General features: G+C 39.8%; 1 protein-coding gene across 1 annotated transcript in view; it reads left to right on the forward strand.

The window, feature by feature from the left end:
* Positions 1-19,753, forward strand: part of rnd2 (Rho family GTPase 2) — a 30,504-nt gene extending 10,751 nt beyond the window's left edge. Inside the window, exons 3-5 of the mRNA XM_007558053.2 lie at positions 13,458-13,567; positions 16,613-16,747; positions 19,358-19,753. Coding sequence (XP_007558115.1) covers positions 13,458-13,567; positions 16,613-16,747; positions 19,358-19,627 — 515 coding nt within the window. The 3' untranslated portion in view covers positions 19,628-19,753. The remainder of the gene's footprint in view (positions 1-13,457; positions 13,568-16,612; positions 16,748-19,357) is intronic.
* Positions 19,754-21,813: the final 2,060 nt, after the last annotated feature.

A 21,813-nucleotide genomic window follows, 5' to 3' on the forward strand; every position in this document is an offset into this window, starting at 1 on the left:
AATTACCGCCAAGAATATGCTGCTCTCCTCAGCGACACATAGCAGCACAAAAAAGCACACACCACCTCTGCTCATAACGTAGCACAGCTAGTTGCAAGAGCCCAAGAACTTCACACACTTTTAAATGCACACAAAGGATTTAAGTTGCCCACCTGCCCATATACAATGAAACAATCACCTTAGAGGATGCAACTCCCCACTATTTCTGAACTCCTATTTAAGTCGGATGCTGCAAATGTCTCTATGGTTACAGCTACAGGTTGATCTTCCACCACATCAGAACCTCTAGTTACAGTCGTCCTCATTGCTTAGCAGCAGGCAAAAGTGTATAATCTGCTTGAAAAGCACAGCTGAAAAGCACTGCACATGGCTGATAGGCTGCTTTCAGCTTCGACTTAGTTAATGTCCCTATATAGGAGTCACAGCGATAAGTGGGTTGGGAGTGAACATTGATTGGACAGAATTAAAAGGAACTCTTTTGGTACGTTGTAAAAGAAAAGGAACACTTCGAGTTCTGATGGCTCGCTCTATCTCAAATTACAAGCACTTTCTTAAGCCTCGTCATGGAGTGCTATTACCACAGAGCAGCTTTGGCTGTAACAATGACTTGCAAAGTGCAGAAGGACAAAATCAAGAGTTCTTATAATTTTATAGGCGAATGAAAACAAAAGTGCATAGTGTGAAATATGAGAATGAAACAAAAGTACACTCATCTGTCCTTTTGCAGTTCAGATCATCTACTTCGCTGGCTTTAATAAAAATGTAAATATTAAATGTTGATTGTCGCAAATGGTGTGGTTGCTGTGTTTTGCTGAAATGACTACATGCAAGAGATAACAGGGTGAGGAGTGAATACGCAGAACATGTCAGTTATGTTCTGAGGCAGTGAGGCAGTTTTAATGGTTAAGAGATATTTTTACTTTTGATACATTGGTTAGATTCAAAATACTCTGTGAAAGGAGATGTTGTAGAAATTGATAAATATCTGACTGGTTGTTCTGTTTGTCATGAAGTGATTTTTGCTTATTTTCCTTAAAGTTTAAGTGAATTTGGTGTTATTTACACCTCTCCAGAACATGGACGATTTAGACTTAATCTTATATATTTAGTAAGCTGTTGTGTTGACTCAACTGTCAGGAATTGAAACTCCAATGAAAACTAAAGTGAGGCAGTCTTTTCTATCCACAGTTTCCGGTGAAGCTGACTGATCACAAAGGTTTTCCTGAGATTGATGTGACTCCATTTCCATTTTCAGCTGTTCCCTCTTAGATCAAAGTCATGTACTGGAATACAGAATTAATTATTAATTGATAATATCCCTCCATTATAGCTTTTAAGGGATAAGCTGTTGTATTTTTTAGACATATTGATCCTTTAGTGTTTGTTTTGAGGGTGTTATTTAGTTCTACAATCAAGAAATTGATTAGAACTAGTGTGGTTTTGATTTTTTGTATTTTATGCATTTAAGTAGAAACTGTTTGGATGGTAATAAATGTGAGTCTAAATTTTATTGGATTTCAAATGTTGCAAGATTTTGCATTTAATTGCCATGTAAAATCAGTTTACTTTAAAAGAAACTGAATACTGGGAAATATATGAAAGACAAAGTACACACTTTTGACAAGTTGAGTGATTAATTTAACATTATTATTCAATGTAATTAGAACTTCAATACACGTCTGAGAATTAGTTTTCTACACACGTGCATGAAAAATATATCTTTTCCGCATCTTTAAAGAATGACTTTAAAGCCCCCAAATCCCTCGAAAGTTTTTAAATTAAAGAAACAACTTTTTCCACATCTGTAAATGTTTTTTTGTTGTTGTTTTTTTTAATTGTATTTCTTATATCAAGAAGTAAATTTAGGCCCAACTGATGTTAATTAGCTAACATCAGTTGGGCCTAAATTTAATAAAACTTAATAATTATCAAAATTATCTGCTGGTCCAACTAAAATGTTACAGTCATGACAAAATTGGGTTTTCTTTGTTTGCAACCAGAGAAAAAAAACAAACAAAAAAAACCGACTTAAATTGTTGAATGTAAAGTCAGTTTAGTTTTTTCTCACATACCTTCAGATAACAAATACCATTTTTCACTATGGAGTGCAAATAATAGATGACGGATGTGTGTGACCACATGTACTTAATCATATGCATGATTGAGTCAGTTGGTGTGTGGAAATTCCTATAGCTCTGAGCTTTTGACCCTTCGTATTGTTGCAGAGCTGACCCAAGGCGTAACAGGGGTTGTTTAAGGGCTTTGGGGGGGAGCAGGAGGCACAATAAGGCCCAAAGTACATCTGCTGCCCTGAGCAGTGGGCAAGAAAAGGTGGGGGAGTTATGACTTCAATATAATAAGTACAGAGGGTGTGAGTGGGTCGCCCTCAGAGCAGGATGTGCATGCAGCGCACTGGATTGAAAACTAGAAGGGATAATGGGGTGGAGAACAAGAGTACATCTGTGGTTTTCCCACTTCCATCCAACAGCCGACTGTCGGAGGCTTTGTGTTGCGAGTAAAATTTGTTGGTTGTCCCCTGGAGACCTGACCTGCCCTGGTTCACAGAAAAACAGATGCCCAACAGCAAGCCGTGTCACATTTTAAACACGTGTAGCCTGTTGTTAGATGGTGAACTTTCAGCGGCATGTAGCAAAATAAAACCGTCCTACCCGGAGTTTACTGCTCTCGTTTCGTCAAGGGCAAGTGTGTCTGTGTTTACAAGATCCCAAGTGGGAAAGGACACCAGCAATGAACATTTGCTGCAGATTATCAATCTGGAAAGGGTGGAAAACATTTCACTGACATTTTTTTTGTTTTTCATATGTGAAAAATCACCCCAAGGTAAGAACCCAATCTGAGAATCTGCAGGCCTCAGTTTGCATGTTAAATCTTAAAAAGCAATTTAAAAAGTCTGAACAAGGACTGGTTATTTGGAAAGATTATTAGGAGAAAGCCCCAATTTGAAAACAATGTCTTTTGGACAGACCAAACAGCAAAACGGGTCAAACCAAATGTGCACGGTGGTGGAGTAGTGGTGATTTGTATCTCACCAGAAACTTCTCTGGATGTTTTCCTGGTGGCTTTCCAAACTCGGTAGCATCAGAATGACTGTAAAAAAACAAAGGGTGAAGGACTGAAGCAATTAATCGTGACTAATAAAATATTGAAATAATCATCAACTAATTTAGTAATTGATTAATCATTAACTGAAGTGTACAGATTTTTTTAAAGAGCCATTTGTTAAAAAAAACAACATATTCATAGCAGTAATTAAGGCAAAACTGTACAAGCTAAATATAGATTTCACATATAAAATAAACACCATTGTCTATGAATATATTTTACCCAAAACTCCTCAAGTGGCATTTTATATTCACCCAGGACAAATTCACTAATGCTATCTTATAGTATTTTAGGCAATAAAATGTTTGATTTCTCAATTAAAAAAAATAATTTACCATCTCGTAGTGAAAAATCTGAAGAATATGCCATTTATTTTGTCTGCTCAATCATCAGAATAATCAATAGATTAAAATAATCATTAGTTGCAGCCATAGATGTTACAGTGACCCAGTTAAAGTCCAGACTTCAGCTTAACTGAAACAATGAGAAATGTTGAGATGACAACTAAACCAAATAAGCTGAAGCAACATATTTTGATGAAGTCACAATGCCTCAGTGGTTCATGCAGTCACGGAAACCTGAAGCAAGAACCGCAGCTCTGTGTGTTTTTCTTGCGATCCGTTCCCTCCTCTCCGTACCACAGTAACTGTTTCAGCTCCAGCTTCGATCAGCTCTGAATGGTTTGGCCCTCCGAGTCCCTCTGGCCTCATAGCTTCCACATGAGCAATACCCCTTCAGCGTCTGTCTGCTACCCATCCAAGCGCGAGGAGATACGGGATGCCTCCATCCTTCAGCCGCCGACCTGCACCTGGCTCAGATACTTGAAAGATCCAATCATTTATGAATGACTTTATTTATAAACAAGGTCCAAAGCGCTCACTTTCTCACTGCTGCTCCTGGTTTTTTGCACTTAAAGTGGTTCCCTGGCTCCCTGGTGGCCTTCTTTGGAGATTGCAAAGTGAGCTGCGGTATAGATAGCACCATGATAGGGATGTGTTTGGATGGTTATACACCAGAGGAAGTTGAGTTGATGGGAAATGTTGTCTTTTTTTTTCCCCCTCCCCAGTTTTCTCATATGTCTGAGCAGGAGCTGACTGGATATTCATTTTCCTTCTTTCACATCAGACAGACAGCTGTGGACAGAGGAGAAGCTGTCACAGTGTTATTACAAGTTTAATGAAAACCTTCAAGTTGAGATACAAGTTTTGAAAGATGAATATGAGATTGATCGAGGAGTAGGAGTGGATGAAAAGGCTGTGATTGCCCTTTTCAGGAATGTACAGATGAAGTTAAAATTCTGCGGGTGTGGAGTGCTCTTTCTGCAAAGCCAGGAGTGCTTTGAAGTGATGACAGTTGACTTGGTGAGCTCCCAAATAAAGTAGAACTCATGCTTCAAAATAAAATTTTGTGCAGCTTGTCTTAGTGTTTAGTAGTCGGTGTCACGGATGTCAAGTAGATGATTTGCAGAAAAAAGGGAAACGATTTCAAGAAAGCCATGTACTCCCTTATCTGCCATTTTGCACCACACATTTGAAGTATTTTCTAAAGTGTAAAGTCATTTTTAAAAGAGACTTCAAAGCTTTTCGCTGTTTTATGGGTCTTTCACATATGGATGAACTTTGAAAAAATGGATGCCTTTGCAAAAATAATGTCCAGGTGCTAAGCTGTAAAAGAGAAGAGCAGAATTGATTGTTGGATGTACGTCAGCTGCCAGTGAAGCATCCCTGCTTTTGATTTTGACGAGAAAAGAAAGATGGATGTGAATGAAATTGGATTTTCGTTTATAATATCCTTGGGAGAGAACAGGAGGTTCTTAAAGATTAAAGTTCTTAAAGTTCAGTCTGTTCAGGAGAGAAATATAAAGCATAAAACAAAATGGGTAAATAAGCTTCTTAAAAAAAAAACCCCGCATAGATGGGACATGTAACTGTGTGTTGTGCTCACTTCGACATAGTTTTTTTTTTTTTAAATCATGTAACGGCAAGAGAGGAAAGGCTTGGCAAAATTAAGTGACGAAACCTGCCATCCTTGCGTGCAATTAGGAAGCAAATTATGGATTACATGCCATCCTCCAAGTAAAAAAAAGAAGTATGCAGTATCAATTTGTGTTATCAGTTGATCTGATTGGATCATCAGCGGGATGATGATTCCATGAAGCTGCAGACTGCTAGTATCATTTCAGATAAAGTCAGCTAAACCAGATGCACACCATCTGATTCAGCTGATGTCAGTTTATTTACTTTCCAACAAGCTCGGGTTGAAGTGACAACTAATGTCGATCATAACTTCAGAGTCGCTCATTTCAGAAAACGCCAACTAATCCTTTACGGTTAGGCTCAGGATGGGCCAAAATGCCTCTTTACGAGGGATCCAAGGTGAAACACACTGATGACCAACAAGAACATAAACGTAGATTTCACAAAAAACATCTTGCTTAGTGCCAAGACTCTGACTGATGAGGCAGAGGTGGACTCTTTAGATAATTTGCATACCATTACCTCTTGAGATAAAAACAAACAGTATTTTTCAAACCAACACTCAGACTGACTTGGGCTGATTTACATCATCACTTCCTGGTCGACTTCCTGCTGAAGTAGAAAAATTGTAAAAAGGAGATTGAATGTTTAATATTCATACCCAGTTTTTACTGTTAACAACTGGATTACAATGCTATAAAAATTAATTAAAGATTAACTTCAGCACCAGCAGCGGTTAAGTAGTAGAATTTGGTGAAACCCCTTTTGGAACCCAACATTTAAACCCAGTGCTATATTTAGTTTGCACTTCCTTCTATCTCCTTTCGTTGTTTGGTGGTACTTGGGTAACAAAGCTAGCTGGCTCTACTATTCAGTCTTTTGTTTGGCTCAACTTTTCTACAATATTTTGGATTGATTTTTTTGTCTTGTAAACAATTTTTGTGTTGATTTGTCCAATGTTTTTGAAGGAGAAACAGTCCCACAGCATCACTGATCCTCCACCATACTAAACTATAGGCAAGAAAGATTTTTTACGCACCTTGCTTCTATGTCTCGTTCCAGCTGAAATGCCGGTAGCATTATTTATTTTATGGTTTTTAAACTCTGCTTTCCCAGGGGGAAACTTTACTTTATACGAATGCTAATGAATGATCTGCAACACTTTAAAAGAGGAAGGTGATTAAATAAGCCACCTCTCTTATTACTGCTTATTGCAGGCAAACCTTATCCAATCATCCTCACATGGCTGCTGGTAAATGTCATACTGAAGGCAGGAGGAGGAAGAGCAGGAGTCAAATTATCTTATGGGTTTAGTTCTTAATTAATGTCTAGTTTTTAATTCCACCCTGATTGATTATAAGAACTATTACATTACTCTGAATTGTGGAACGCACGTTGCTGCGGGTCAGTTAAAATATCCGGACTTAACTTTTATAAAGTTATATGTAAAATTCTTAAGTGACAATTAGATTACCGTCTGTTTTCAAAAGATTGCACAGGGTACAAAAGTCAACTGATTCCTCGGCCAGTTATCTGACCGTGTTTATCTTTGATTCAATTTTACTTCACTTTTATGTGTGCCCCTTTGAAGCTCTGTCTCCTCTGATCTGATCTGATCTGATTTGCACTGGATTGTGTAACATCCCTCCTTTCTTCACAGAAACGGCCACAGTTTCTCCGAGGGCTCTTCTTATTTTACATGCTTGAGCCAAGCGGACAAAACCGAAACTGTGTGCGTCTGGAACCATGTCCGCTCCAAAAACAAGATTTAATACAGTCGACTGTTGTCTGAAATTGCCAAACTTACAGAACAACAAGAATGAAAAGCGGACAAAACTCTTTTCTTCATACACATCCTGCACAACGCAAACAATTATTTACAGTCACCTGCTTTTTCCAGTCAATTGCCTGCAAATGTTTGCAGTGCGGCAACAAAGACGACGCACATCTCTGAGGAATAAAGGTTGTCACTGTTCAGGCTGCCACACATCTTTTCAGTTTCAAGCAGTTGGCAGGGGAATAAGTCGAGCAAAGCTGGAGAATGAGTGTGCATTTAGATCATCAGAAGACGTCTGTGTGACAAAGAAGCTCAGTGATCTTTGAAAGCAAAGCTCAGCATGAACCAGAACCCGAGACAGACACAGAGATCAGACAGCGACGGATGAAATGCATAGCTGCTACTCTGGTGAGATGAGTGTGTGTGTGATAATGAAGGAGATGCTGGAGTTGAGGGAAACTGAGAGCAGACACTCTTCCATCTCTATTCCACTGAGGCGTCTGGGATGCAGACGGCCATGATGCTCTGTCTCCTACCTCATCGCTGTGAGTGCTACTCCATAAACCTGCAACAGGACAACAGTCATGAGCATTAAATCAGCTTAGAACCATAAAAGCTGCTTGATGCCCTTCAAAGGCTGCACAGTCTACAAAGGAAAACTGCTGCTTTGATCAATATCTCTCATGCAAAGGCTGCAGACATGGAAGGTTAATGGACATTTAACCTCGTGTCGCTTCCCCTGCCTAGTCTGCCTGCTAATGCTTTTGAAATCTTGAGACAGCCATAATCAACAGCTCAGCCTTGTGTGTGTGTGAGACTGGAAGAGCAATAAAAGCATAGAAGCTCCGGTTCTCGGCCGAGGCCAGCTGAGGTAGCTTCATTACACGTCTAATAAGGACTTACTTCTCTGAGCTGAGTTTATTTTCTGACAGCCTCAAGCTCCTAGTGTAAAACTGCAACAGTGTGTGTTAGTCAGAACTGTATGTTTCTTGCACTTTAACAGACTGAATAAACTTTTGACGTGTTCGTCTTATGAACTCTGCAGCTTTGAAACAACCAGCCAGCGTTTTAACTCTTCCTCTAATGAAATCATATTTCCCAGCCGTCTGTAACTGAAGCCATTTTCAGCTCAAGCAATTACAGTTAAATCCAGTTCCAAGCAACTAAAACACAATCCCATCACAATGCAGCTGCTGCTCAGTCCAGCTAACCTGCAAACATCGTTCAGTTATTTTGGAGGTGCAATTCAGTTCACTTATCAAACAACTCAAATTCAGTGCAAATAGAATTCAGTCAAGTTAATATGCATTTTTATCCCGTATAAATGCAATTCAGTTCAGTTTTAATGAAGTTGCCATGAGTCTAATGAGTCTAATTCTATTGCAATTGGCTGATTGGAATCCCATTACAGAACAGATTATAATGCAAACGCAACTCAGTCCAGTTATTATACAATATAGGTAAATATCACAAGTGCAATTAGAATAAAGTAGTCTACAAAACGTTTACATGTTTCCTTATTGTAAATTCAAATGTGATTTTTAATGGCGGTTAAAGAAATAGTTATTTTAATTTAAATCTGAGAAACATTTGACTGTTTGACAAATGACTCTCGAGGTTCAAATTGGGACCGGAAATCCTTGGAAAATGCTTGAATTTTAGTAATTTAACACTAAAAGGCCTGCTTGGAAATTTCATTTCTAATTTTAATGTGCAGCTACAGTCATTTCCTTTTTTAAAGAGGAAGTATTTTTGATTTAAGCTCCGACTGCTACTTTGTGATGAACAGTTTGCATGAATTGAAGGACAGATTTGCTTCCCAACTGCACGCAAGAAAACGTTTATGCACATCTGCCCAGGCGGGTTCTGCTTCATTCTGAAGTGTGAACTGACAATTTTTGTGCTGGTAATAAGGTCAGGGGCTTTTAAACTAAACAATATTGGTTTCTGGAGGTGGTGACATTGTAAGATAAAATTTTGTGCAGCCCATCTTTCACATAATGAAACACATGCTGGTTTGTATTGGAAAGGGCTTGCACCGTGGTCACAGTAAATCCACCTCATCTCCAAAAGGTGCATCAGCAGGTTTTTGCCTCAAACTGTTTACCTCAGTTTGAGGCAAAACTTTTACGGGGGAAAAAAAAAAGCCACAGTGGTTCAGAACCTGTGAAAGAGAGGAGCAGCGACTGAAGTCACTTCCTCTTTCAGAGCGTCCTCTAATCACCGAGGCAGCGGAGTGCCGCCAGAGCCCCGTCGCTTCTCCTCTCTCCTCCTCCTAACTTCCTTTTAATGCCTCACAATGAAACCATTTGCCTCCCTGCAGGTTGCTACGACACTCTACCGGCACAACTTGAAATGCCTCCCCTTAACTTTGAAGGTGGATTTTGAGAGGGATACAGCGGCGGTAGAAGAACAAAGATCAAGTGGCTTGCTGTTGTCGTTTGCGCAAGCATTTTTCAGACATTTACCAAGGCTTTTTAGAGGTTCTTGATGGCTTAATGAGAAGTTCCATTGCATGAGCTCAACGCCGGTTTAATGGTTTCCTTCTTGGTTACGAAGTGTTGGAAGGATATAAACTATGCTTTGAGGTTACAGAGTAATGCAGTGAGACGGGCGAGGCTTCGTAAAGTAGCGACACACACTCTGCCTCCCCAATCAAATGCCTCACTTCAGTTTTACTGTCTTGTTTGTTTTATTGTCTGTTCTTGCATAGCCAGAATATCCCTAAGGAGCTGTTCAACGAGCAGTTAGAGCGATGTCAAGTTTCAGACAGACTGTCCTTATGGAGGGAGTCCATTTCTCAGGAGACAAAAAGCGTAAATGAACTCCTACCGCAAACCCTCAGGCCTCATTAAGGTACTATACCAAGTTCCAGTTCACCTCAGCATCCTACGGTTTATTCTCACCGTTTGGATGAAGCCCAACTGATGGGTGATGTTTTCCTCCCTCTTCTGTCACCTCCTCTCTGCAAATACGTCTGCAGCTCGACTCTTTCTGAAAGGGAGAGAAGATTGCATGCGTTAAATCAAGCGAACGCAGACTATTTCTTTTTGAGGGATGTTTTATGCTTTCACTTGGCACGCTATGGCAGGGTGCTCCCTCCTTGCCAGGCATGATGGTTTTTAATAGCCCCTGCCAGGGTGTTTGCTCCTTCCTCCTCGCCCTGTTCCTGCCACATCCATCTCACCCTGCCCCCGTCTTAAATTCAATTGACCTTTTGTTCCACCTCACATTGAATGGGCTCAAACCAGCTTCACCAAGACTTTTTTTTTCTTTTTTTTAATGTAATCTGTCCTACCGAGTCCAAAGCTTTCATTTTGTGTCCATGCAGCCGCTCATCCTTTCCTCTGCAGTGCCGTTCTCCTTTTTGCCTGGTCAGGGTCTCTTTTTGCTGCTTCCCTCTGTTGTTCGTTCCCGTGATTGTTACGGTGATTGCTGTACTTTATTTGCACCTCTTCAACTTGCTTCAAACACTGCAATTTGCTCATCCTGTCCCTCAGTGCACTTCTGTGTTTTTTTTTAATAAAGTGCTGATGTAGCCTTGCTGTCACTCAGGACAGAAACGAGCTCTGCATTGGTTTGGCTTGACAAGACTTGTCTGGTGAATTACCTGCCAATCATTTTCAGCAAATTCGCCCCAATGGGCTCAATTCAGGTTCTTATTACATACTCATTTCAAACGAGTACAGTTGTCTCATCTTTGCTTCATTTGCCATTTCCTCAACTTTCTCTGGATTCTGCTTTACCTCTATAGCTGCTTCTCTCGCTGTTGTCAGAGTCTTCAAATCTTTTTTTTACCTCATTCCACCCCAAGTACTCACTTTCTTTTCTTCCCCAACTCTATACCTTAATAGAGGTCTGCAAGTGCGTGATACATATTAAAGACAAACTTGCACAGCTACAGCACTTGAAGTGAGACCGGCACCAATCAGGGCCTGCTGTCATACAATGTAAGGTTTGCTGACTGTTGGACTTTCATGCGATTGGTTTCTTTTAGCTGTTGGTCTGCAGTCTCAGCAGTACAGAAAAGAGGCAATCTTGAGGTAATGAGATCGAGAGTGGATTTCCTGATACCGTCCTGTAATATTTAGCCCACTGTAAAAACTGTATGTGGGTAGTTTCTAAAGGCTTCTCTGTGACAACATGAAATGTTTCAAACTGTTTTATTTAGGGGTTTTCACTTCACAGTCTTTTAAAAAGCAACAACAAATCAAAATGAGTTGTAAAAAGAGTTTTAAAAAGGAAAATCAAGCATTCAACAATAGGGATGCAAGTTATTGATTAATGAGTTACTCTAAAGTTAATTGATCGACTTACGATTAATTCATAGGTGGCAATTCTTAAAATCTGAGTTTACTCTCGTATCAAGGGTGCCAACTAACTTAAATAGCTAAATATTTTATCATAGGCTACGCTGAATTAAAAAAACCTACATTATTAATTATTTGTCAGTTGTACTAAATACTGACTGAATAAACAGGAAAAAAATATGGCTTTGTATTGGACATATAACATAAAAAGTACAAACCTATTGGATTACTGAAAGAAAATTAAAAGATAAAAAGGATAAAATATGAATAACACTTAATCCCACGTCAATTAGCAGAGATATCTATACAGAAGTATTTTCTGTAGTTGCTCTCTGAGTAATAAAACTCGACTCCGTGAAGAGCATGAACTCACCCTCAAAATCAACTGTGCTTATTGGCATTATGTATTTTTTTCCATCACATTATAATTTTTTGCGTAACGCTGTCATTAGATCCTCACATTTGTAGCACATGAGTAATTTTTGAATGAGAAGCTGATCTCGTCCCACAGCGGACTCCGTTTGGACCGCATCTCTGTCCTGTTCTGACATGGCTCCGCCATCTTGTATCAACCGCTGTGGTTAAGGATTACCATCGGCGCCCTCTGCTGGATGGCGGCCAAAGTACGACACTAAAAGAATGTCTAAGCAGACTTTATTAATCAATTTGGACATTTTTTTCCCCTAATTTATCATTACTAGACAGTTAATCGTAAGTGGATTAACTGTCACAATTAACCCTAGCTCACAATTAAAATAGTTCTGGCCGCAATGTGGCTAAACGTAGTTGTTTCATGATTTAAGCTTTTCACTGGACCAGGTTGGTTTTTATCACTTTTTTCTGCAGTAAATAAAATCCTCATTTGAAAACAGTTTTTTTCACTCACCTTTTTTATTTATTTATTGAATTTTAAATAGTTTAATAATCTGGATCATTTAAGTGTGACACTGGAAAAAAAACCCTACTTTTTCACAGCACAACATTTTTAACACAGAGTAGCACACTTTAATCCACAGAATGGGGAAAAAAACATTCTAAGTTATTATTGCCAGCTGAAGTGTGCAGTAAACTAATGCTTTTTGGTATTCAGTGCATTTGTAGCCCAAGATGACAAAGTGCTATAAGGCGAGAAATGAATTCAGAATTAAACTGCGACTCTTATTTATTCATCCAGTGATTTTGCAACAGATGCTCTGATCTACTGTCCAGCTGTCACTGCAGGACAGCTGGATAAATGACGAGGGGATGCAGATCGTGTGCAGCTTTTGTCATTGTGTCATTCCATCACTGACAAAAAAGGACCCAGCAAATGCTAAAAACACTTTTTCTTTTGTGCAGACTCGATTTACCTCACGAGACAAAGGCACAAGTGATTTCCTGCAATGTGCTAATCTTTCAGCCTAAACAAAATTAGAGGAATAAATCTAATAGTCAAGCTTTTCACCTCACTGACGTGTGCAAATATTTGATTTAATTTGTTAATTTCCCTGCATTCCAAGGGGTGTAAAATGGGAACATTTGTAGCAAACAACTGCTTCTTTGTGCCCTGAAGTGCAGTTGTGGACATCAACCTCCTGTCAAGTCCTAATGGGAGGAAGAGGGTTCCCTCCACAGCCGCAGCCACATTCCTACGATTGCCCAGATATTTTTACAAGTCTCCTAATGAGAGCTGGGTCGCATAATCGAGAAGTCTGTGGCTGTACATGTCTCTTTAAACTTGATCCAGGCGCAATAATAAAACTCAAGAGTTGGGAAAATGCAGAAGTGGATTACACAAATTCATTAGAAAATGTGCGATTTGAAAGAACAAACAAGGTTTTTTTTACCGAAAACCAGTGATTGAAGAGCGTTTACTTCAACCTCTCAAAAGCCATTTTGAGATGAGTATGGGTTGAGATGAGCCTTCTAAAATTCAGTTTTGTGTGTGTAATTCTCTGAGCTGCCCCCCTCATGTGACAAGAAGAGGTCACAGCTGTTTGGAAAAACCCAAGAGGAAACTACACAAAAATATGCACGCATAACTGTGAAGATCAGGACTCATTTGCATCTGCAGAGTGTGTTCGAGTGCATGGTACTGTGAATGCTTTAACGTGTTTTGCATGTACTAATGACCTTTCAGTCACCTCTCAGGAAATTTCTCATTGATAGGACGAGCCATCTCACTGAGATAAAACAAACTTGAGGGGTTAAATCTGGTTCAAAATAAATCCTTGCAAGATTTTTTTCCCAATTCTCCATGACCTTATACTATGTGTCGATGTGTGTCCACAGGTTCCTCTTATTACGACAACGTAAGACCGCTGGCGTACCCCGATTCTGACGCTGTTCTCATCTGCTTCGACATCAGCAGACCAGAAACATTGGACAGTGTCATTAAGAAGGTCAGTGTTTTTATTTCTATTCTCAAGCGCTTTACATCAGCACTTAATATGTGCTTGTGGAGGAAAAGCAACCAGAAAATCCACCCGATCAGCATCTCATAATGACGGATTTCTGTGCCAGCAGCTTTTCATGCTCCAACGGTTGATCAAATGAGAGGCTACAGCCTCCCGTTCTTTTCTTTCATCAAAATGTCCACGGATACTTGACCTGCATCGCCTTAAGAAATAAAAGGTCAGCGTGAAGAATGAGAAAGGAGGCTTCGCAGCCGGGTGTCTTCGAGAAATATATCTAAAATGCAAATCAGTCAGCCATATCCAATGGGTTGCTTCAGTGACTGCTACTACAAACTGAGCTTTTAGAATTTCAAATTTAAGTTTAGCTAAACAGCTGTCTGGATGTTAAAATTCATTGGTGGAGTTCCCCCTTGTGGTTTGTGAAATTTTTACAGCCAGTGGGCCACAAATGGAGAAATATCTGAGGTGTTTAAATGACCAACTTGATGAGTTTTCTGTGCTTGCATGTCTATCATGTGAACCTGGGCTTTTTCTTTTTACTAGCGTCGCATCTTGAATCCATGTGTGTGTTCGCCTTTAAATTACACACTCTGCAGACTAAAGACTTTCCCACAGCTCCCCTGTTGACGTGTTTGGAGGTCTGTGGGGAGCTGGTAAAATTCCCTTGAAGTTTTTGCAGGTCTAACCCTTGACGGCGTATCTCGGTGGCCTCTTTCAACAACGGGGAGCATCGCCTGCTTCTCGTTTTAACTTTTTTTTTTTCCCCAGGAATTACTTTGCAGGAGGGGCTGCCGTGACCCCTGGCCCCTCGTTGTCACCCCGGTAATCCCTGAAACTCAGGGGGCGCATGGAAAACCTGTTGCACAATCCGCATCCCAAATTAGACTTTTGACCTGCAGAAGCGAGGAGGCCTTAGAGGTCGCTGGATGACAGCTGGGGGAGGAGAGAGGGTTAAACAATCAAAGCTTTTGACGGGGCCATATCAACAGAATAGGGGCCCGTTTGGAAGGTTAAAGGTGGCGCTAAGCGTAAAGGATGAGCGGACACCGTGACATTTTGCACGCGGCAGGCGGTAAAACTCTGAGCCGTCTTGTATTTGGGTCGCCGGGAAGAGAGACGGTGTTGGTTGAGCCGTGTCTCAGAGTGACATTTAATCTTGAAGTGAGTTTAGAAGGGAGACACCTAGACTTTGTTCTGAGGAGAACTTGAAATAGATCTGTTGACGGAGAATGCATGAGGAATGTGTAATGTTTTCTAGGTAGAGTGGAAATCTGAGCTGCACAAGATAACACACGGATCAGCTCGCGCAGTGAAACACTGAACACTGCTTCAGACAGAGGCAGAAGGAAACTGATTTCAACAAATCGTTTTTACTTGCGGATATGACAAACATCAGTGCAGCCTCTTGGTAAATATGGCGGCTGATGAAAGGAAAAGGGCAAAAACATTTTTCTCATCATAATCAGAGAAGTTGTTGTTTCTGAGTAAATTTTCAGTGTTTCCATTTTCTGCAAAGTGGAAACGCTTAGCAGACAACATGTGAATGCCAAGCGGACCGGAGACCTTCCATGTGAATCAGCTCACAGGGAAGAGCCTCCATTTAGAGCTGCAATAAAATAAACAATGAGAGGCCAAGTTATTTTTTACTAAGTGTACTTTAATAGTAAAGTAATATTGATTACTTTATTATATATTGCATATTTCTTTATAGTGTTCAGCTCCAGCATTTTGAATTCAGCTGGCAGCATCGGACCGAGCTACTTGGACAACCATCAAAAGGAAATAAAATATTCAAACTCTGAAAAAACAACAATTGCTAGATGTTTTCTTTTTGTGGTTCCAATTCTGGCTGATATTTTAAACACTTTGTTCTGAGGGCTCTGCCTCTGACCACAAACAGCCAACAAATCCTACCTTTCATCAACTATAAGGCAGCTTTCCTTCAATACAAGCCTGAGAGACGGAGGAACTGACAGTGACCCTGAGCCAGGCATTGCATGACATTTATTTCATTTTCTTTTAGGGTGATGATTTTCAAAGCTTTGTAAAACTAAATACTTCCCCTAATCATAGCCTGATAAACTCTTTAACTCAGAGATTTCCAAGAATCTGCAGCTGTATATCACTATTCCAGAATAATCAGTTCTTTGCATTAATGGTCCAGATTTGTTAAAGTGGAGTTCTGCGGGTTATTTCCAGAATTCACAATCGTATCTGTTGTAAACAGCATTCAGCCTACTCTCTTTCTCAGAACTTTGTTTCACTCTGGGTTTGAGCTGTTTGCCAGTCAGAGTGGAGCTGCTTCCAAAGCAGAGTTCTGATATTTTAGAGTAGCAGCATAAAAAAAAAGAACTTTCTGGTACATGCAAACATGAAGAGATCTTAAAAACTGTAAATTTGGCAGATTCCCCTTAACAATGGTAAGATACTGACAGCTGATAACAACCCACAGAACCCCGCATCAAAATGTCCATAAATGTTTTCTCAGTTTAATCAGGACTTCTTGCGTTTTTGAATTTCTCATTTTGCCTTCCCTATATAATAAACTACTACTGCTAATAAATAAGTCATTCCAAGACGATTTATGGCCTTCCAGATATATTTTCATATTCATCTGCATGTTTGTGGATTGTTGGAACAAATTAAAAGCAAGTCTTTGTTGAAAAGACTTTCTATATATCAAATTGAAATCGGCAAGAACTTGAAAATGTACAAACATTTTCAAGGAAATCCCAAAAAGTATGCAACGTAAAAATGAAAAAGCAGTTTTGTTCAAATCCCAAAGAAGATGAAATTATTCTCTTGGTTGTTCATAAAAACACAACTTTCAAGGTTACATGCAAAGTTTTACACAACTAATCAATTTTCATTACTCTCCAGCTCCTCTGCATGACCAAAGAACTGCATAAATGCAGCATTAAACTCCATCTGGGAGCCAGAAGTTTCAAACGTACCTCGCCTCAGCTTTTTTTGTGTTTGTGTGTGACGTGTGAATATAGATTTTTTTCCTTTTTCCTTTTGTCTCTGCAGTGGCAAGGAGAGACGCAAGAGTTTTGTCCCAACGCCAAAGTGGTGCTGGTGGGCTGTAAGCTTGACATGAGGACAGACGTCAACACCCTGAGGGAACTCTCCAAGCAGCGACTAATCCCCGTCACTCATGAGCAGGTAAGGATGAGCTGGGGATGAATATCTGAGATGAAAAGGGGCGGTTGGGATAAATACACAGATAGCGTTTCCTCCAAGATGGCTTCCAGAGAGAACCCTTGGAAGAAACACTTCTTGAAACATCAACTAAAGCAGAAGGGAAGCCACCAGGGGTTTTGCATTCTTAACAATCAAATACTACAGGAGCACAAAAAGTGCAGAGTAAAATCCCCTGAGGATGCTTTCTGTGGTTGGCACACTGACCAAGAATGTGCTGATATGTAATTCAAGGCTGCTTTTTTTTCTTTTTTTCTTTTAAAAGGCCACAGAAGAACAAGCGGCAAGTGGAGTTTACGTCCACAATAACCATGCAGATGTAGAGGGTTAAAAAAAAAAAGAAAAAAAAAGCAGAATGACTAAAAAACGGACGTTGATAAACAGGCGAGTCCTTTTATCGCATTCAGCCTTGGCCTCCAAGTCAAGGACGCGGGGGAAGAGAAGAGGGCAGGAGGCTGATGATAAACTGTAAATCTGGGAATTTTTTAATCAGCTCTCATTGTGCTTTTGTTACTGTCCTTCTGTGTTCGGTGTTCAAGTCAAGGTTTTTCTCCAAAGCTCAGCCACATAAAAAGATTAAACAAACAAAATCCAGATAAACAGAGGAGCAGATCGTATGCAGACCACATGAAACACTTGTTTTGGTTTCAATTTTGTGTTTTGGGGCAGCTGTGTTTGAAGATACCACCCCCATCCCAAATAAAAAAAATAAATTAAAAAAATCCTGAGTCTACCAGCAGAGACCAGAGCTGCGCACACAAACATTTTGGTGCTCTAATCCAATAGCTTGTGTTGTTATCCTGCTGTTGATCTCAAATTGATTTAGAGCAGAGCTGAAGAGTCGCCAGCGAGAGTGACCACTGGGTGAACTCCAGGTATTTCCACTCTAATCTGCTGGAGATTCGATCAGCTGGGGCCCCCTCCAACCTGCCGCAGCCGAGTCTAAAACCGCTTTTCCACCCGATGAAGGCTTCGCTGCTCATTACACGAACCTGGGAGCGTGCGCCGCGATAGAAATCAAACCGCGTCAGCTGAGGATGTAAGTGCCGTTTGGAGAGCATGCGGTTTAAGCTGCATCCCGTCTCCCACAGTCTCTGCATGCGAATTAAAAGCCGCTCGTGAAACACGAGAGATCAGCCGAGTCTGAAGTACACCGCTGAGTGGGGCTGAGGGATTTTAAAATTAAATTTGCTTCACTCGATCTTAAGTAAACAATTTGCGGTCTTAATTGTCTCTGCATATTGTTAGATTACTCAGGGGTAATCTTCAGAGCCAGATGAGTTCTGTTTGAGTTTAGGCTCTCTGAACGGCTTCACCGACAACATCAGGCGCTTCCTCTTCCTCAGAAATCAGCATCTGTGTTCATCTTGTGACAAAAGGCCTTTATTTATTCACTAATTGTTGCATTCTGCAACCTGAACTCTTTGTGCAAAAGTTACATTTAGCAGTCTGAACTGTCCACACATTTAAAACTGAGTGTAATTTCTTTGCTATGGAGCCTCCAGGCTATTTTCTATAATCTTGAAGTAAACTTGGCTTGGTGTTGCCCGGGTTTACATCTGCTTACTTCAGTCTTAGCATCGACCAGCAAGGAAGAATCAGATGGAAATTCAGATGAATATCAGACTTTAAACGCAACAAGTTTCATGTTTAAAGTCTGATATTGTTGGAAATATCTTATAGAGTTGCAACAAGCTTTGGGATTTTATAGATTAATTTTGGGCTAATAGACTAGAGTTTTAGGAATTTGTGCTTTGAAATGTTGGAGTAAAAAAATTGAAGGAACCCAGTTCAAGGAAATATGTCAATCTTTGAGTTACATGGGACCCAAGAGATTCAGCTTCCTTCAGTTGATTACCTACTGTATTGTAAATTACTATTTGGTCCTAAAATCCTACTTTTTCTATGTCAAAATGTTTATTCTTTAGTATTTTTAGATCTAAATAAAGAACCAAGACTAAGAAATGCCTTTGAGTCAGATTGTTGGCAACCAAGTGTCTGAATGTGTGATTTAAACTCGGTTCTTTGCCAAGTTATCCGTTATGTGTAGACACAACACTCATTTATTCATGAGGATTTACATGATTTTTTTTTTTTAAGGATCAGATTTAGTGACTTATAAAGCATAAAACACTCATCTGAAACAACCAAGTACTGGACTGAGTGCAAGCAGAAAACCTCTGATCAAAACAACTTTTAAAGATTACAACAAACATGAAGATGTCAGATTGCATTTGTTTGCAGTGAGAATCAAGTAACAAAAATGTAACTTATCTGTTGGTTGCACCTTCAGTAATCTACTCAAACGACATATTTCTATTGTGTTTATGCATGTGACGTCAGTGGGAAGTCAGTTCTGCCCATTTCCTGTCAAGATTAGGAGTAGTATTTTACATGCTTGGTGCGAAGCTGCTCTGTATTTTATCCTGCCAAAGAATTTAGACGTTTTTCTACAATATGAGTGTCGAGGCCTAGGACACTTCCATCAAAAATGTTTTTTTACGTTGTTTCTGTGGTTGGTAAGTTAAACTGTGCCGCTTTCTTAACTTCATCTCCTCCCTTTGTTTGTTGCAGGGAAGCGCGATAGCCCGACAGATGGGGGCAGTGGCCTACGTGGAGTGCACCTCCAAGGTTTCGGAGAACAGCGTCCGCGACGTGTTCCACATCACCACCTTAGCGTCGGTGCGGCAGCCGCATAAGCCTCAGTTAAAACGCAGCAGTTCGCGCAGAGGCCTGAAGAGGGTTTCGCATCTGCCCCTGCCGCCTCTGACGGGTCGGACTGAGCAAACGGACCCCGCCCCGGCCATCCAAAAGGACCGGGCCAAGAGCTGTACGCTAATGTAGAGGGAGCCCCAGCCTCAGTGATATGCAGTATATATGTAAATACACAAAACAGAAATATATGAAAGAGAAAGTCTATTTATTATTTGAGAGGGTTTTTTTGTGCATTTTCAATTTTTTTGCACTCTAGATGAGGGAGAAGAGAAAAAACACCGCTCAGTGAAAACAAATGCTTTGGATTTAATTTCCCTATTTTTGCTGTGTGTGTGTGTGCGTGTGTGTGTGTGCGCATACTTTAGAAGCTGTTTACTTCTTTGTGTTGTTTTGAAACCATGGCAAATTGGACTAACCCTCTGGAAATGCAGAAGCCTCGATAGTGGAAGTGCGGTCTCGTCTGAGGGAATTAAAGTGAAATTAATTTCCTGAGAAGGATGGCGCGGCGGCGGCGAGCGGGAAGTGGCCATGTGAGGGGAGCCGTGTTGATTCAGGATATCAGCGAATGAAACTTGTTGTTTTTCACGGGAGGCGTTGCTCGGCTGCCTGAAGTTGCTTCTCCTGTTGCTAAATTTGGGAGGAAAACAAGCAAATCCATCATTTATGCTGAAAGTGGACTCTGGTGTTTATCTGAATGATGACGGTCCATTAAGAGCAGGTGGTGGAAGGAGACTGAAATGTTGTTAATGGTGCGTGTGTGTGCGCGTGTGAGCACTATCACCAAAAGTGCATCTTAGGAACAAAATATTGTATTTCCTTTTCTTTTTTTCCCGCCTAATTTAACACTATTTTTCCTCATCTGCTCCATTTGTGCCAGTTTGACTCACTGGAATTAATGCTGTTAACACAATTTTAAAGATTTGTGGGAAAATAAAATGCTTAAAAACCTGGGCTATTTTGTTGTGCTTGGACTCTGGGAAAGTGTAATTTCTGGTTAAACTGTATTTTATTGTTTTCATTATTTCAGTGGCATTGAACTTGCTACAGATGGATTTCTTCTGTTTTTGCTTTTTCTTCCTGACGAATTTAAAGGTTTAATTTAAAGGCTTAATAAAGTGCATCTTGAATATCTGAGCAAACTGAAAAAAAAACAGGTCTGAAATTATGATTTCATTAACTACAGAAATCTATCCAGAAAGTTGTTGCCTCCTAGATCTAATTTGTTGTGCCATCCTTGACAACACTGGATGAGTTTTGGCACTATTTTATTTTCAAAATTGTTTTATTTCAGCCTCATTTGAGTTTTTTTTTTTTTTAACGTAAGCTATTTGTTTTAAGGTTATGCCACTGAATTTCAATCATGCTTATTTCTGGACTTCCTGGGAATTCATGTTTCTATTAAATACTGCAAATGATCAAATTCCTGAAGCAGCCCCAGACAATAATGCTTTTTTTTCTGAAATCCACTTTTGTCTTTTTGATCCAAAGAATATTTTCTAAAAGTTTTTGGGATCAACAAGGTGTATTTTCATCATATCAGCATCATATTTCTGTAGCTTTTGACCACCAGTAGTAACCTAGTCTAGTTCAGTTTGTTAGACAGGTTCAACTTAAGCGGTCTGTTGAGTTGTGGGATAATGAAATTGCCCAAAAAATCTGGCTAACAACAATGAAATGATGATTTAACAAAGAGGTTAGTTAAATGACGTAGAGCCATTTGGTTTGCACAGTTTTCTTCCCTCTTAATGAATGAAATCATCATTTCAATTCCGCTTCTTATATTTGATTAGCTCATCATTATCTAATAGGAAAATATATTTGATGACCTGAAGCTGCCAAGTGTGACAAAAAAGCAAATAATTTTGCAATGGGGCAAATGCTACATCTATAACCAAATGTCATGCTATGCCCAATCTAATCTAGAAAATTCCCTCTATTAAGATTTGAAAATCTCTCTTTTCTTGTTTTTTCTTGTTTCAGCATGGCAAGAGTTAAACTGAACAGCTCCGTTGCTGAAGCTCAACTAGATAGCAGCTCTGATTAAAACGACAGAATCCATCCTTTGTCAGAGATTTATTATCTTTACCTGACAACAGTTTTACCTGTAGGCTGAATCCAAAGCTGAAAATTAGTTTCTTTCTCTCTCTGAAATGCTGAATTAGTCAATCTTACATTTGTGAGGTGTCAAATAAGAAGAAGAAGAAAAAAAATCTTATTATATATTTGGAATGCGAGTGCGAAAACATTGGTGGAAGACGTCAGTTTCGATAAACCTCCTTCCCCTCTTATCATATCTCTCTCCTCTGCCGTTTACA

This window comes from Poecilia formosa, unplaced genomic scaffold (genome assembly GCF_000485575.1).
Source record: "Poecilia formosa unplaced genomic scaffold, Poecilia_formosa-5.1.2 Scaffold94, whole genome shotgun sequence".
Taxonomy (NCBI): domain Eukaryota; kingdom Metazoa; phylum Chordata; class Actinopteri; order Cyprinodontiformes; family Poeciliidae; genus Poecilia; species Poecilia formosa.